The sequence below is a fragment of the Pelmatolapia mariae genome, linkage group LG10_11 (assembly GCF_036321145.2).
Source record: "Pelmatolapia mariae isolate MD_Pm_ZW linkage group LG10_11, Pm_UMD_F_2, whole genome shotgun sequence".
Taxonomy (NCBI): Eukaryota; Metazoa; Chordata; class Actinopteri; order Cichliformes; family Cichlidae; genus Pelmatolapia; species Pelmatolapia mariae.
The window spans coordinates 7,192,587-7,209,547 of record NC_086236.1 but is presented as its reverse complement, the minus strand read 5'-3'; the positions used below and the strand labels follow the sequence as shown (position 1 = coordinate 7,209,547).

The 16,961-nt window shown below is 41.6% G+C and overlaps 1 protein-coding gene across 3 annotated transcripts in view; it reads left to right on the top strand.

The window, feature by feature from the left end:
• rabep1 (rabaptin, RAB GTPase binding effector protein 1) overlaps positions 1-16,961 on the top strand; it is a 47,593-nt gene that overhangs the window by 17,623 nt on the left and 13,009 nt on the right. For all 3 annotated transcript variants that reach the window (XM_063486455.1, XM_063486454.1, XM_063486452.1), the window contains exons 6-13: positions 312-447; positions 2,806-2,984; positions 4,337-4,447; positions 5,995-6,456; positions 7,290-7,394; positions 7,505-7,621; positions 11,597-11,695; positions 14,150-14,290. In XM_063486455.1, coding sequence (XP_063342525.1) covers positions 312-447; positions 2,806-2,984; positions 4,337-4,447; positions 5,995-6,456; positions 7,290-7,394; positions 7,505-7,621; positions 11,597-11,695; positions 14,150-14,290 — 1,350 coding nt within the window. The remainder of the gene's footprint in view (positions 1-311; positions 448-2,805; positions 2,985-4,336; positions 4,448-5,994; positions 6,457-7,289; positions 7,395-7,504; positions 7,622-11,596; positions 11,696-14,149; positions 14,291-16,961) is intronic.

The window sequence follows — 16,961 nt, the reverse complement described above, 5'->3', positions numbered from 1 at the left end:
TCAATTTGGTAATTCAGAGTGCTTTACAGAGAAGATTACATAAATGAACCCACAGATTAATGAAGAAACATAATCATGAATAAAATATAATAAAGGATTAAAACAAATAAAAAATGAGGCACAGTTTCTTGATAAATCACTTTAAGTAGTGAAGTTTTGAGACTTCATGTAAGTAAATTTTTAGCTGATTTCTGGTGTTCAGCTAAAATTGTTGTAACCTTAGATTATTAGACTCTCAGCTCCTGTTTATATTCCAGGATTTTTTTATGTGCCCTCATCGTATAAATGATTTTTCTTGTTGTCTTTCACAGGTCAAGGAGCTCAATCACGTTCTGGAGGCTGAGAAGTCGTGTCGTACGGATCTGGAGATGTATGTCGCTGTGCTGAACACGCAGAAGTCCGTCTTGCAGGAGGATGCGGAGAAACTACGGAAGGAGCTTCATGACGGTAATTTCTTGTGGAAATTGCTTGATGAATTAAAAAAATTAGATGCTTTGTGAAGTCATATCACTGCTGTTCGTGCCAGCAGTCACACAACAGCTTATCTCAGAGGTCCTTGTATTGCTAAAGGCAGGGTGGCCCCCAGTCATTAAAATGTTCTGAAAACACTTCACTAATAAAAGGCTTTCAAAAATAGTTAATTATTTTAGATTAAGTTTGGAAGGGTGTTTATTTTTTTGTTTGTTTGTTTTTTTCATGCCTATTTTTCTGCACACAGTGCTGCTTTAGTCGCAACTGCATCGTTAAGACAAACGTGCTTTTCTGGAAACGAGCTAAACTCCAGCAGCAAAGCACCGAATCACGATTAACCTCCCTCAAAAACAGTGCTGAATGATTTAGTCTGCTGTAATTAGTGAGTGTGCAAGTCTGGAAATATCAGCTGGACAACTTAAAGGTAACATTAAAGAAATTCATGAAATCTACCTGGTTAAAATGATAGTTCGACTGTCTCTGTCAATGTGTTTTTATATATGTAAAACAGTAGCTGTAGCCTAATAACCTACACTCACTGGACACTTCATTAGGAACATCTTGTTATTTCTGGGTTGGACGCCCTTTTGTCTTCAGAACTGCCTTAATTCTTGGTGGCAGAGAGCAACACAGTGTTGGAAACACTCCTGAAAGATTTCAGTCCATATCGATATGATAGCATCACCAAGCTGCTGCACATCCAAGATGGTAATTGCTCATTCCACCACATCCCAAAGATGCTCTGTTGGATTGAGAGCTGGTGACTGTGGAGCTCATTTGAGTACAGTGAACTTACTTTAAGTAAGTTCCCCCAGTCATTAAAATGTTCTGAAAATGTTCAGTGAACTTACTTTAAGTTCACTGCATTACCACGTGTAATGGCTTTGAGACCAGCCAACATTCTCCCGTCTTCTCTGGTCCAATTTTGGTGAGGCATGTGAATTTTAGCCTCAGGTTCCTCAGAGAGGCATGCAGTGGCGTCTTCTGCTCCTGTAGACCATCTGCTTCAAGGCTCCAGATTTATTGTGCATTCAGAGATGCATTTCTGCATACCTTGGTTGTAACAAGTGGTTATTTGAGTTACTGTTGCCTTCCTACCAACTTGAAGCAATCTGTTTTTTGTTTTTTCCCGTATTTTTGCCCCGAGGACTACCACTGGATATTCTCTGTTTTCTGCACAAATTTCTTTCAACCTAAAGATGGTTGTGTGGGGAAAAATCCCAGCAGATCAGCAGTTTCTCAAGTACTCAGAGCAGCCCATCTGGTTCAGAGTCACTTAAGCCAGCTTCCTTCCTTATTCTGATGCTCGGCTTCAACTTCAGCTGATCATGTTGACCATGTCCGCATGCATACATGCATTTAATTACTACAGTGTGATTGGCTGATTAGAGATTTTCATTAACAAGCAGTTGAACAGGTGTACCTAATGAAGTGGCAAGTGAATATGAGTTGTTATGTCTAAAAAAAGTCAAAAAAATACAAACTTCCCCAGTGCTCATATTCAGCGAGCGGTCAGTTGATGACAGAGGTGACAAAACCACTCTCTTAATTTTTCCTCCTTTTACCGTAAAGAACAATATTCAGAAATGTTTATGAGTCATCCACTTTATAAAAAATGATAAATAGCCTGGGATGTCCCTAGAAAAATAAACCGCAGTAATATATCTTAGCTTTTCCACATTCAGTGCCTCTGCTCTAAGTGTGTGCACATTACAACTGAGAGATGGAGTGGAAAAGTGGAAAACCTTCCCATGCAGAGTTTTTGGATGACTCCAATAATTTATCTTATTCATAACTTCACTGCAACTTTCACACTTAGCAAGGCCATCCAGCTGGAAGGCCAACTCTGATCCTCTTATAGGCCGGTTCTGGCCCCTGGACTGCTTGTTAGACAACCCTGATTTAGTGCTTGCAGTAGAACGATGGAAACCATGAACAAGATGAAGCAGAAAGGTTTTCTAGCCAGGCTGCTCGTTGTTGTTGCTTGAGAGTTATGTTTACTCTCTCTGGTTAAAGCTGGTGCTTGGAAATGCTTGCAGAGCAAACTGTGTTGTAGCTTAAAGGTGTTTCTTTGTTTGCTTTTCACATTAATAAACGTTCACAAGCTCCTTTTACCATTGTGTTCATTTTGAACTGATGCCAGTTTGCATTTCCATTGCAAATTTGGTCTTAAATTTGATTTAAAACGCCAGTAAAAGGGTTTTAAATGTCCTGTATATGACTTCTGTATAGCTGCAGACTCCATGGAGGACGTGTGTGTGTGCATTGTGTTCATGTTTAGTCTGCAGCTCCAACTTTGTCTTTTGCCTTTCTCTCTGCTGTTTATGACCTCAGTCTGTCACAAGCTGGAGTTGGAGCGGCAGCAGCACAACCAGCTGAAGCACACATGGCAGCGAGCCAACGACCAATTCCTGGAGTCTCACCGCCTCCTTATGAGGGACATGCAGAGGATCGAGAGCGTGCTGTCATCAGAACAGCTCCGCCAGGTGGAGGAGATGAAGAAGAAAGACCAGGTACATAACATAGCCTAACAACAGTGTCAGCTCTGCAGATAGTTTAAAGAGGCTTGGCTTTCCACTTGGGAAGCGTAATCGTCTTTGCAGTGGTTAGAGTTAATAAAATTATTGGGTTTATCTGCTGTGGAAGTGGGGAAAGGCCAACCAGGCCAGAAAAAGTTGCCAAGAACAAGAGTGTTCACAAACTGTGGATCAGAGGACTGAAAAAAAGCCAAAATCACGACCTTTTAAAGGAGATCTTTTATGTGTTTCCTTATTTTCTGTTAAATATATACAGTTATAAATCTGCATGCTGATGTTAAGCATGGCCAACATTTCAAATAATGAGGCTCAGATTGCTCTAAACACTCAGTTTCAGGCAGTTTGTTTCAGAGAGAAGATAAACTGAGCGTCTGCACCAAGTACCAGTACTACATCATGCAAAGCTACTCCAGTAATTAAATCATGGAGCTGGGAGTGATCATAACAATCCATCTTTAATAGTTTAGAGCAGTTTGGGTGGATGCTGATGTTAGGTGGAGTATTCCCAAAAACAACTGTAAGGTTTGAGGATGCTCTTGGTCAGGAGCTGGCTCCGACTTGCAGCTTCCACGTTTAAAATCAAGTGTCTGTTAAATGTCTCACCTCACTCTGTGCCCTTTGTCACTAAAGCAGGAATAGTGCAGATAGATCTAGAACCAGTTGCATGTATTTCAACTAGAAAAATGGCGTTGGTGCCAAAAACGTGACACGGGCAGGACGCCACAAAGCTGCTGAGCCAACACTGTTGCGAGTTGCCGTAGGAACAAATTCACCATCGTGTCTCAGATTCTGTCCACCATGACGCACAAAAGCAGAAGTGGTTGTGCGCCATCACGGGCACCGTGTTGTTGACAAAGAGGTAGTGGAGTCCAGACTTTGGTAAAACTGAGCTGCTTTTGGCACCACATAAAAGACTAGCTGGGTACCGGGCTGTGGTGGTCATGTGTTAAATATATACAGTTAAATATATACAGTTAGGGGACGATCGTGGCTCAAGAGTTAGGAGTTCGCCTTGTAATCGGAAGGTTGCCGGTTCGAGCCCCGGCTTGGACAGTCTCGGTCGTTGTGTCCTTGGGCTATATAAATACAGGCCATTTACCATTTTACCATGTGTAGTACACTATAGGATTTAGGACTGTGCTAAGGAAACAAATATATTCTTATTATAACAATAAAATGTGATGATGATGTCAGTAAAATTCAGTATTATTTTATTTATTAAGGTAGAATCTAAGATTTTAAAGGAGTATCTATTTAAGTGTCCACTGACTGGGAATTTAATCAATGCAAAACAAAATGTGACCAAACATTTTGTCTCTCCATCCAAGGAGGATGACGAAAAGGAGCGCCTGAGTCAAGTGAAGGACCTGCAGGAGGACGACGGAGGAGACAACACCGAGCCTTTGGAGGACTTATTCCTCGGCCTCAGCGTCGAGGAGGTAAGAGCAGAGAGTAACCTGATACGTCCCCACTGAGCAGTCTGTAATTGGATTAGTCTGTAATATATTCGCTTTGAGCCATCTTCACATTCAAGTTCCAGGTTATGTGTTGTGTCTCTATCGGTCCTAAATTGGGGGGAAAATGGCAACAATATCTTCTGAGAAATATACTTTTATGATTCAGTTTAATCTCAGTGTAAATATTTGATCTGATTGCACGATTTCAGTCATCCCCGTTTCTGAAAAACATGTTTACTGAGACATGCTGTAAGTCTTGTTGTAACGATATCATGGTTTTATGGCTTCGAGCTACATCAGCTGTGCAGACACTGGAATAAGTTTGAATTTGGATTTCGTTTTGCAGTTTTCGAGAGTTGTGATAAATAGTTGATCTGCTTTTGGAGAGAATCTGTTGGATGTCAGAAATTTATGATCACTGTTTAAAGTTTGAGCAGCTTGAGCTCGTTTTCCAAAGACCTGTCAGATTGTCGGGAAACTTGTCTTCGCGTTAGTAACGTTTTACACATTGCAGCCTGGCTGATCTTGAAGAAAATGGTATTAACTTTGCAGCAGAATCAGGACAAAATCGGGATAAAAATCAGCATCTGAGCTGTCGGTGGATAAAGTGCCAGTTGACTGGTCCGTGTTGTAAGGCCGCTCAAAAATCAGACTTTAAAATCACGATGTTGTCAACAGTCTCAAGTTTTTCCAACATGATTATTTATTTACTTCCCAAACTGCTCAGCATGTGAAATGCCACGTTGCTGCCGTTCAAGGAACTTAATTTTTTTCGGTTTATTTTTAACTTGTAAAGTTAAAAAATTTTGGAACAGGAAACGCTGGCAAAAACAAACAGAAGAGGAAGATTACACCTCTGATCATCAGGTTTCTCACTTCATCTTGCACTGGGAAACTAAACCAATAAAACCAAACCCTCACCCCCTTAAAAAGTGAATAATTACTAAGCAGCAAAGCTGCAAAAAGCTACGGAAGAAAAATGATTATAGCTTTATATGCACGCGAGTGATTGTCCAATGCCAACTGGCACTAAGAACGAACCAGAGAAGGAAAGCAGGTTAATAACAATGATAGAAAATGACCAGATGCTGAATATGTGGCAGACTTGGGCACATGTAACAATGAACTTTAAAAATGGCAACATTTTTACAGGGGATTTCCTTGAACTTGAGTTATTATTCAAATGAAAATGAATAAATAAATGTGGGTTAAAAGAGGTGGAGGCGGTCGGGGATCATGTTGTTTTTGCTAGCCAGCAGCCACCACGTAGAAAGGTCTTTGGGTGCGGATGTGGGCACTGAGAGGCCCACGCTGTGAGAGACTCGGGAGACTAACACATTAACCCCTGGCTTTACAGTAGAAGTGTGAACACTCTGGCGAGTGTTACTGTAAATTATATATTTAAAAGATGAATTAAAAAATATTGTCTGCCCTGCTTCATCCCACTTATTAAATAAATCTGATACTATGAAAGATTTTTTTCCTGAAAAGATTTTCCTGAGGATGCCTTTTTCCGCTTTTTCCTCCAGCCCCATGTGAACCACAGCGCCCACGGCTCTATGCACTCCTTAGACACTGATGTGGTGACGGGCAGCCCCATGGACCCTTACAAGGACAACCTGCGGCGAGTTCAGTCCACAGACAGCCTCGGTTCCTCGCTGTCCGCCCAGCAGGGTCTCGGCGGCCAGAACCACAAGGCCAAATCAGCAGGCCACTTAGACGAGTCGGACTTTGGGCCCTTGGTTGGGGCCGACAGCGGGGTGACAGACAGTAGTTTTGGAGAGACTGCGTCAATCAGCTCAATCAAGCTGCCGACAAGTCACTTCCTGCTGACTAAAGACCAGGAGAAGGCGATCAAAGCCATGACCCCGGAGCAGGAGGAGACGGCGTCGCTGCTGTCCAGCATCTCTCACGCCCCAGACACCGCTTACTTACCGCCTGCCGGCTACCGGCTCGTCAGTGACAGCGAGTGGAACCTGCTACAGCAAGAGGTGCTTCACCGAGGCTTTACAAGAGCTTTAATGGTCTGAACGCTGCAGGGGTCAAAGGTGGTTCAAAGGGTTTAATGGTTGTGACTGGACGTAACATTTTTACAGCGCATAAGGTTTTTACTTCCTGACTAGTTCTTCTTTGTACCTTGACATTAGAGCAGCATATGTACGTTGTAGTGCAATTTTGAGGGTTTCTCATTTTTATTTACCAGCATTTAGAAAAGAAAACACATTTTCCTCCTTTTTCTTCAAATTTTTCCCCAAAGTTGGGAAAGCTCAAAGTGGCTTAAAGTAAAATGATGGTGATAATGAAATATAATAAACGCTAAACACAATGAACATGGCTGACTATATGTAGTAATAAAACAAGAACAGCAAATATCAGATGAGTAGTGCTCATCTGACCACTCACATCTCACCTGCTTGATATGTTTTTAATGGTCTTAATTAAGTTTTTTAGTCTGTTGTGGCTCTATAGCGCAGTCGTTTACACAGTCGCCTAACGAGTGAAAGATCCCTGGCAGATCCCTTTGGGCATTGAAGGCCATGTGGTGTAAAAATCTGCCAAGTCATACATGAAAGCTACCAGCCGTGAAGCGACCCCTTGTGAATAAGGGAGTAGCTGAAAACAGCTTCCGACTGAAGCATCCTGACGGATATCAGGAGATCAGCCTTCTCCACTTAGCGCTTTCCCTCTGTGAAATCTGCAAGACTCATTTTTTCATGTTTTCAGTCATAACAAAGCCTTAATTTGTTACATCTTAGAGCTGAGCATCGTTATTGAGTATTAAGTAGTTTTTTATCACATGGGTTTCTTGTTTATCTGTCGCCAGTTGAAAAATGCTGGCAGGAAGCTCGGACGAAGGTGCGACATGTGCTCAAACTATGAGAAGCAGCTTCAGGCCATCCAAGGACAGGAGGCTGAGACGAGAGATCAGGTTCGGGTTTTCTCTTTCATGCCATTGCCATTTTAATCACATCAAGCAGATATTTAAGGTTTGACTTGCAATGTTCATCAGAGGGGTTCTCAATTCTTACTGTCCTACAGGTGAAGAAGCTGCAGGTGATGCTACGTCAGGCCAACGATCAGCTGGAGAGGACGATGACTGAGAAGCAGAATTTGGAAGATTCAGTCAAAGCAGGAAACGAGGAAACTGCTGCTAAGGTCAGGACCATGTGTTCTCTTGGTTCTGATGTCCGTGTGGATTTAAAGACTTTAAACCCCCACTTTTTATTCCAGTGTGTCATACTCAAGTCAGAGTTGATGACATTAGAATAATTACTGTAGAAAAATCATTCGTTTGGAGTCTAATTGGATTTATTTGAGTTGCTTTTAGCTGTGTTTGTTCATTCGTTGGTTAAATTTGGTGTGAGGTCTGGCGGATTTTTTCTCACAGACAAAGCCAATGGAGCAGAGATTTGGCCAGTTTCCACATTTACCACATATGCAAATAAACATAATAAAAGGCTGCTGAATTACTTAAAAGCAGTTCATATTCATGCCTTAACCGCTGATGTACGCGTTACTTTCATTGGATTTCCATCCAGCCATCGTCTTGGAGGCTATCCCAGCTGTCATACTCAAGAAAAATCTAAAACAGCTCAAGCAAGTTCTTCAGTTTAATGGTCCCAGCATGGCACTGGTGCTGTGCCGAGCTTTGTAAACACACGTCTACATGTGGTGGCTGTGTGAGGTCAGCTGGAGGCAGTGCCAAAAACATAAGTTTAGATTAAGTCATAATAGATTAAGAATTTCTTTCTAGCAAAAACTTCCCACTCTGTCTGAGCTTATTGGTGGTGTTTTTCCACACTTCTTCCTCTTTGTGGCGAACAACACTTTTAATCTCTTTCCTGTTCAAGCCAACTTTTCAGCCAGTCAGCAATCAGCGTTCACGTAGCTGCTGTTTGTTTTGTTTTTTGTCTTTTTGAGACTTCAAAGATCACACGATGCACGCTCAAGGAGGGGTAGCCATATAGAGGGGTGAGGGGAAAGAGAAGAGAGCGTTATGTGCTCTGCTGCATGTCCAGTAAGTGGTGCAGAGGGTTGTCAGATCCACTCATTATCCACAGGCTTTCACCATAGCCACAGTCACTTAGATGACGTCTGCTTCATTGCTCAAATTAACATCGCTGTCCACCCGAAAAAAGCCCTGAAGCCAGGTACAGTCACATGTTTGTCCAGGAAGTGTGAGTTTAGCAACATCTCCATGAAACACATCAGACACGCTGACAGTGTTAGCTCTCCATCCGTCTTACTGTAAAAGGACCCATTTTCTCAGCTAACAATGACTGGAACAGTTTATCTTCTTATCTCCTACTCTTTGCTTTTCCCCGATATCTCCTCCGGAGCAACTCGGGAAGTATTCAGTAGGATCAAATCACAACAGCAGTCACTTTTAGACACTTTGTATTATAAGGTAAACACCCTTGGAACCACAAGTATGCAATGTGAGAGCAAAGGGCTCTACTATGAGGTTACAGGCTACCACTCAGAATAGTGGGAGAAAGAAAATGTATAAAAAGTAGAGCAAATGATTTAATTAAAATTATGGATCTGCTCAATAAATACACATTAATATAAGTTAATAATTTCTTCAGAAAGCAACTTTTGGAAACAGGAACTCGCCGAGGTGATTAAAAACTAGTGACCCTGATTTAGGTGATTATTATAAAAAAGATGAAAGGTCTACTGTGAACAAGGCAACAGGTGGCCTTAGTTAAAGCTAGTTATTCAAATTATTTAGTGTCACCACCAAAAATGCTGTTACTGTATAATTATTAAGGCCGTCTTCCTCGGTGTAGTGCATTGGCTCAGTGGAAAGGAAGTTTAGTACTTCCGAACAGTAATGTGTTGATACATGTGAAGGTGCTAACATCCTGTGTGATAAAATGGGCACCATCTGTGTGCAGGTGGTGCAGCATTGCATCAGCACTGCTTTGATGTTTGGATGACTTGCCACAGCGGGAGGAGAAATAACCGGCAATGAAACTGTGAAACACAGTTTTTAACAGTTTAGTACCGTGCACCTGCTCAATCCAGGGCACCCATACTCACTGTTGCTGTCACTGTAGTTGATTGATATTCATTCACAGATCCACAGAAAGTCAGTTTCATATGCGTTTGTCTGTTCATGTACAAGATCCAAAAAAGTCCTAAATTTAACTTCTGTATACCTGTAGACACCCTGTTGACCAAATAAATCTTATACGTCTGTATTTCTATATGCCCAGTCCCATCAGCTCTCTCATCTGTTACCAGGGCAACAGCAGCATGGCCAGCAGTTGTGAGCCTGAAGCTTTTAGCCTCTTTATTCAATCCTGTGAATGCGATGACGAGAAGAACCACAACTGCATCTTTGATTTTACAACACTGAGGTGGTGGTTTACAGGTGGTTTGCAGAGCTGGCAGTGTAATGTTATTACATTTCTTAACACTTATTGCTCTCTGTATAATTTTCTTGGGTAATTTAACAGACATTACAATTATAGGGGAAATCTTTGATATGAATCTATTGAGCCCTGAGGAACACCTCGGTCGGTCAGTGATTGACTAATGTTTTCTGCTAATAGTCGCCTCATGGTGCTGTATATTATATCATGGCCTATATATATATTGTATAAACAAACTCTGGTGGTTACTGGCCTTTTTTGCCCCTCTCTGTAAGCGAGAGCCCAGCCACCTTTAAGAGGAATCTTATCAACTATCTGATTCCTTCAGTATCCATTGCTTGTGGCTACAGGTGTAACTGAATCAATCAACTGACATCTTCGCCTTTATTCTGCCTCTCTCTCAATGCTACACCCATCAGTCTGCTGCTTACCTGCTCCATCCCTCCCTCACTTGTGAGGAACACCCTGGGAGATACTTAAACTCCTCCAGTTAAAGCAGCAACTCATCCTTTTCTCTATTCTGCCTGAGAATCATCACTGATCACATGATTGGGTAGCCTCTGCATCGAACTATGTCTGCATACGTGTAAAGAGGCGTTCGCACACATTTGAATTAAATAAGTGATAGATATGACTTAACACTTGTTATATCGAGTGTATTTCCTTTGTTTACTTAAAACTGCAGGGTCCCTGTGAACGAGATCTGTTTGGGTCAAAGCTTCCACAGCACATTTTCCAACTTTCATCCCTGCTTAATGAGTAATAACAGCCCTGCAGATATTCTGCATATTGTGGCCTCACAAACACTTTGACTGAACTCATTTCTACACTGAGAGTTTCCACCCGTGTTACCAGTTAGGCTATGTAGAAATGCAGCATCCAGTATGTCCAAAACGTTTACACATCACTAGATGTCACTGGTTCAGACAAATATTCTCGCACAAGAAAACATGAGAGCGGTAATGTAGAAAAGCTTTCCCAGAATCTGCTTCGTTACTTAACTGTCTCTGCCCTAATGAGAAAAGGGAAGCTTTTAAGTGTTGAGTGGAGCGGATGTGATCGCCCTTCATTGTTAATATCCTCGAACACACTGTTGTTGCTAACTTGCCCACAGATGATGTGTGATAATGGATTCTTTCTTATCTAACGCTGCTGCTCTGCACACTCCAGGGTGCAGCTCAGGCCTCCAGCAAATCAGTTCAACAAACTGTGCAGTCATGCTCTCTGCACACTCATATGCACTTTTCAGAGAGTCATGAAAATGCACTGTCTGCCTTCAGTATGAAGGTGTTTTATTGGGTTTACTTCTAAAAAAATGCAGTTTGTAGGAAAGGCAGTTCTCTTGCAGAAAGTAATGGAGAAATATATATATATTTTCTTTGTTCTTTGAGATCTGATTGCATTTGTGCAGCCGTCCTGCAGCGTACCTGAGAGCGGCATGTTGCTTCTGTGTTGCCCCTACATGAACCTCATTATTTTCTTGTTGCAGAACATGTCACATTGACCACAAACTTTAAAAAAAAAACAAAGTGTGTGAATGCATTTTGTCACTTCTCAAACCAGAAGTTAATTTAGTGCAGCACTGCCCACAGCTGGCTCGAACTAGTGTACTAGTTCCTGAACCTATGATCTCACTATTTCAAGTAATTTGTGCCCTGTGCAGAACTATTGCATGTCTGTGTAACTGTGGCCTGCTTGCTTTTGTCTTATTGATGGGTTTTGTTTTGTTTTTTGTGCATGTGTGTTGTAGGTATCTGGCCTCATGCAGAGAGTCCAGGAATCAGAAACACTGCTCAGCACACTACAGCAAGCCTTCAGTGACGCTAAGAGGAACACACAGGAACAGATGGTGAGCAGCATATTCATTTGTGAGCTCTGTGTCGCCTGTTCCTGCCAGCTGTGTCTGGATCTTAATATCAGCTCTGGCAAGTCTGCACATACTCAAATAAATGCTCAGATAGCAGACTCTTGGTCACTTATTCGACGTGTTGCCAGACTGAATTGCACCTCAGAGGCACTAATGATTGGATTTGCATTTTTCTGCCTCTACAGAAGTAACTTCACTGTTCCTCCCCAACTACAAATATTTGCTGATGTGACAGAGCTTGTGGCTAAAGAATCTTTTGCTTCAGTGTCAAAAAGTTGCTCCTGTCTGCAGCAAAAGTGCACAGCTGAAGAAAATGTTATTTGCATTACTAAGTAAAATTAAGAGTGTTAAGTCAGCACTGAATCCTAAGAAGGCCCAATATTTGCCCAATCAAAAACAGTGCTAAGCCCCAAAATATTTGATTTAAAACTCAAAAATATTAAAAATGTTAGTGTTTTTGAAGTACGGCACAACATTTATCAGTTAAACTAACCAGTTAACTACCCGATGGCTTATTTAATAACCAGTTTAATCTTGAATGATTAAGAAATGTCGTGATAAATATTTTTGGTCATATCGCCCTGCTCTACTCACAAGACTGAAAAGACAAAAAACAATTACGCTTTTTCCTTTCTGGTTACATTGGTTCTGTGTATTGCTTGCCGGGAAGCTTTTACGACACTTAGGTAACAAACATGTTGTCGTTGTCTTGATTAACATGATTTAATTTCTGCTCTCTCTGTCAGCTCCACGTGCCGGCGTGTGTGTGTGAGGATGTGCAGGAAACTGAGACGCTGGTGTGACTGTAAATAACAGCAGTGTGTAGAATCCCAGTGAAATTAGATGCCTGCAAAGCATAACGAGCGTAATGAGCTTGTACTGTGGCAAAGCATCCATCTGACCCTCCACAGTTCACAAGAATCGCTGCTCCTCCTACAGCATCGATCAGATTTTAGAGACCTTGGCACAAATGATCACCCAAACTGTGCTCAAGACAGAATTAATTGTTGACAATACAGACAAAAAGCCTTACCACTGTCTCTCTGCATTTCCCACCTTACAGTAACCAGTGAATTATGATGGATCCTTGGCCCGTTGTCATTTATTACTGCACTTTATTCTCACTAATAAAACCCAACTCAATAAATTTACATTATTTGATGTATTTATGGTTGATTTTATTTTATGAAGAATTGCTGAGTCTCAGACTGGTGTCGCTTTAAACATTAAGACTGAGTCCATGTCAGCAGATAAAATTGAATCAGTGCGTCCCTGCTCACAAATAACTAAATCCATTTTATCAAACTGGTATTTCTTAGTATAATATCTTTTAATGAACTGAATCCGGATGTTAATTACGGTCTTGTTAGTTTCTTCTTTCGTTGCCCTCATAAACGCACGGTGTGTGGAGCGGAGATGACAAGAGACACAAGAAAGTGAAGTGAAATATTGTGCGAGGTGCTGACAGCATGTTATGTTACTGTCAGCGCTCTAAAAGCTTCCTGCAAGTGTTACATGAACGTAATGAGAGTGTGAGAGAAAGCATTATCTCATCTGAACCTGTCACTCACGTTGATTCGCTTTGACCACAGTTTGCAGTTAATTAAAAAAAACATACAAAGAAAAAGTGTAGCAGGCGTAAAATATCTCCACACTGATGTCTAGTTGTTGTTAGCTCTCTGCTCTGTTAGCCCATGGTCAATGATTTCTAGGTCAGGATCAGACGCATATCCGATCCACATATTGGAGCATTATATTCACAAGTGGAAACCCTGAAAAGTCATTAAATCAGCCCGATGTTTTCCCAGATTCCTTTTTTTTTTTTTTTTTTTTTTGTAAGTAAATTTGAATAAACATGCAACATCAGTTGACGTCCCTACCTCACATATTTGCGGTCGAGATGCAGTTATTTAGTCTTCTATAAAGGAAATTTAAATACATATGTCCGAATCTACATATCAGCTCATGTACAGAGGTTTTGCAAAAAATCTCTGTGTCAATATGTGAAGTGCATTTCTAAGCAAGGTACATTTCTTCTCCTAGCTTATTGTCCGAAAGGAAAAGCAGGAAGCACCTGAAACAGAAGCATTCTCAATAATGAATGTGCCTCTGCAAGCTGCATCAGCACAGGCATCAAAGTAACTTGAAAGACTTTGCAAACAGTCTTGTCTTCGACTGATGAGAGGCATCCCTTTTGCTTCTGGTGGCTTTGATGTGCAGAAGTCTTAGCGTCATAAATTCATTTATAGAGCTACACCTAGCTGAATATTAGCTCTGCAGAGAGATTTAGGTGGAGGTGGCTCTAAAAGCAGACACTGGCCTGTGAGTCACTCTTCACATGTGTTCACGGGCTGATGGTTTCATATGGCAGGAGTCGCCAAAAAAAAAAAGTGACACATGACAAGATGATTTATTCTTTGTGCTTGTTTGTTTCAGGCGGTGCTGCTGAAGTCCAGGGAGCAGGTGGCAGATGAGCTAAGTCGACTACAGAGAGACAACGAGAGTCTGCAGGGGAAGCACAGGCTGCATTTAGAACTGCAGCAGCAAGAAGACTTCCAAATGCCCACTACTGTTCAAGTACGTGAAGCCTCGGCACCATCCATAACACTACAGTGGAACTTACTGAAATGTGTCTGAAAGGAGGCATCCAAAGACCAGTTTAAAGTCTAGATTTGTAGTTTTGTTTAGTCTGAAATTATTCATGGTTATAGCTTTTGTGCAGTTCTTTGCACTTGGACAGACTTTAAGCACAAAAAACAAGCAAACAAACAAACAGCATTTCTCTGACTCCTAAAACGAGATCACTACATCACCTACCATCATGAGCTCTGGGTGATGACTGAAAAATGGGGTTGCAGATGCAAGCAGGGGAAATGAGTTTAGTTTGAAGGGTGGCTGAACTCTCCCTTAGAGATGAGGTGAGGAGCCGGGCATTCAAGAGGGAATAGAGCCGGATGCCTCATCGTGAAGTGTTTCGGGCATGTCCTACTAGGAGAGGACCCTGGAGGACAACCCAGGATTTGCTAGAGGATTAGAAGAGGAGGCTGGGATGAGGGAAGTCTGCACTTGTGCTTAGATGGAACAACCTTATCACCTGCTCCCATTTGCTGCTGGTTTGCTGAAGACAGTTTCTTTACAAGGAAAAGTATTGGGTTGAAATTTGAAGAGTCCAGATAGCTCGGTGAATGTTTGTTCGACTGCACTTATTAAACCAAAAGACTAAAGAATTAAAACAATCCCCTCCAAAAAATCACCTTGTAACAATCTGAGCCTATCTTCGATGGTCCCATATGCAAGCCTTTCTGTTAAGTGCTTTTAGTGGACGGTGCTTCTTACTACATCAGCGGGTTGGATGATGCTGCTTGATGCTCAAATCTAAACTTTGTGCCAGGTTTTAAGAAGACAGATTAAGCATTTTCCTTGTATAAAGTTCCTCCACATTTACGCCGGGTTTCTCCAACTTTTAAGCAAATCATCTCCACCCAGCCTGAGCTGGTAAAGAATACAGATGATGCAGGGTTTAAATATAAAAGCACCTTCACAGCCTGCTGCTCTTGGTCAGTAGAGTCAACTGTTCATTTAAAAGCTGTCGCAGCGTGAGCAGCTCTGTCCGCTCTCACGCCACAGACAGCGATAAAAGTGACACAGTAATCCCTGCAGTGAAGCGCTCGGCTAATTGCTTCAGTGGTAACACCTCTGTGGCTCCACCAGCTCATATTCAGTGATTAACAGCAGCGCTGCTTACTTTGAGCTGATCTGATGAGGTGGAAAAAAAGTCTGCTGCACACATAAATCTATTATACATTCGTGGGCTGCCCTCCCGCCTCAAACACACATCTCCTCCCACACTGTTACTCTCAGCCTCACGCTGAGTTACTCTTCAGCATTACAAAAGAGAGCGGACTCATGTTTTAGCGGAGGCTGATGATCTTGTGACATTCGCAACATGTTGGTGGTTAATACATAATCATTTAAATCTGCTTTGTGAGAGCCAGAACTCCTCCAGTTATAGTAGGTGTGCATTCTTTTTCAGCTACTGTTGGATACCAGAAATCATGTTAATGTGATGGGCAATTCATTCAGTGGTTCTCCACTTCTAAATGTGCTTCTAAGCATTCATCATGATGAGAGCAGAGGCAGATTTATGCATTCAGAAGCCTCGTGAATATCCATTACTGCATTCGTTAATTTGCAGTAACTACTAGTTGGATTCAGAGTCGCATCGTTTAAATATAAACGTGTCTTATCTCGTAAAAACCTACACAATCAGAAACATCTGTAGCACCATCCAGTCAAAAACCATTAACGGAGGGGGGTTGGGAGGAGTGACCAATAACTGAGTGGTTTTTGAGCGCATACCCCATCAGCGCCACATCAGCTGAGTCTCCTTTTTTGACAGCTGGACGTCTAGACCGCTGCTCTGAGTCATTTAACTGCCCGTTCTCTCTCCCAGCTGTCACATAACTTACAAATGTAAACAGTCTTAGACGTCAAGCGATGGCTTATGACCATGTACAGGTATCTGTTTTAATCATTCATGCGTGCTTGGATAAGTTTGTGTTCTACAGGTGTTGTTTCGGGTACCTGTCAAATGAGAAATATGATCCAAGAAGTTCAGTAATTTATCAGAAACCAAAACAGGCCACAGCAGTTTATAGTACTCCAAAAGAGGTTTATAAAACTTGTCATTGTGAAATAGAGTCCTTTCAGCCATAATAACTCAGCAAAGTATGGTAGAAATACAGTGTTCGGGTTACAAATTAGCCCCCAGGAGAGTATCCCTCTGTCTGGCTACTACTGAGTAACCCCATATAAAATCAACCAAATATAAAAACAAGTTCCCATCGAACCCAATCAGAATTGGCCCACTTTTTATACACAATAACTTTAGTTTAAGCGAAGCCATGCAGTTGGTTTCCTTCATCCTACATATATCATGTTTTACATACATAAGAGGGACTGAAATTTTGTTTTTTCCAGCATTTTAAGCTCTCGTAACTTACTTCATACAGACGATAGCCATATTTAATATGAAGGGCCGAATCAATATCGCAGAGTGTATATTTATAATATTTTTAACAGCAAACTGCACTAATTTAATGTCTGTGACATGAATAGAAGTACGTACTGGTACCCTGGATATTTAAGGTTTTCTGATCATTTCCTGCAGAACAGTCGCATCACATCAAAAGAAAATGTTGTGTATACAATGGAGGTGACGGGGATGTCCACATTAGTGGTTGTAAAG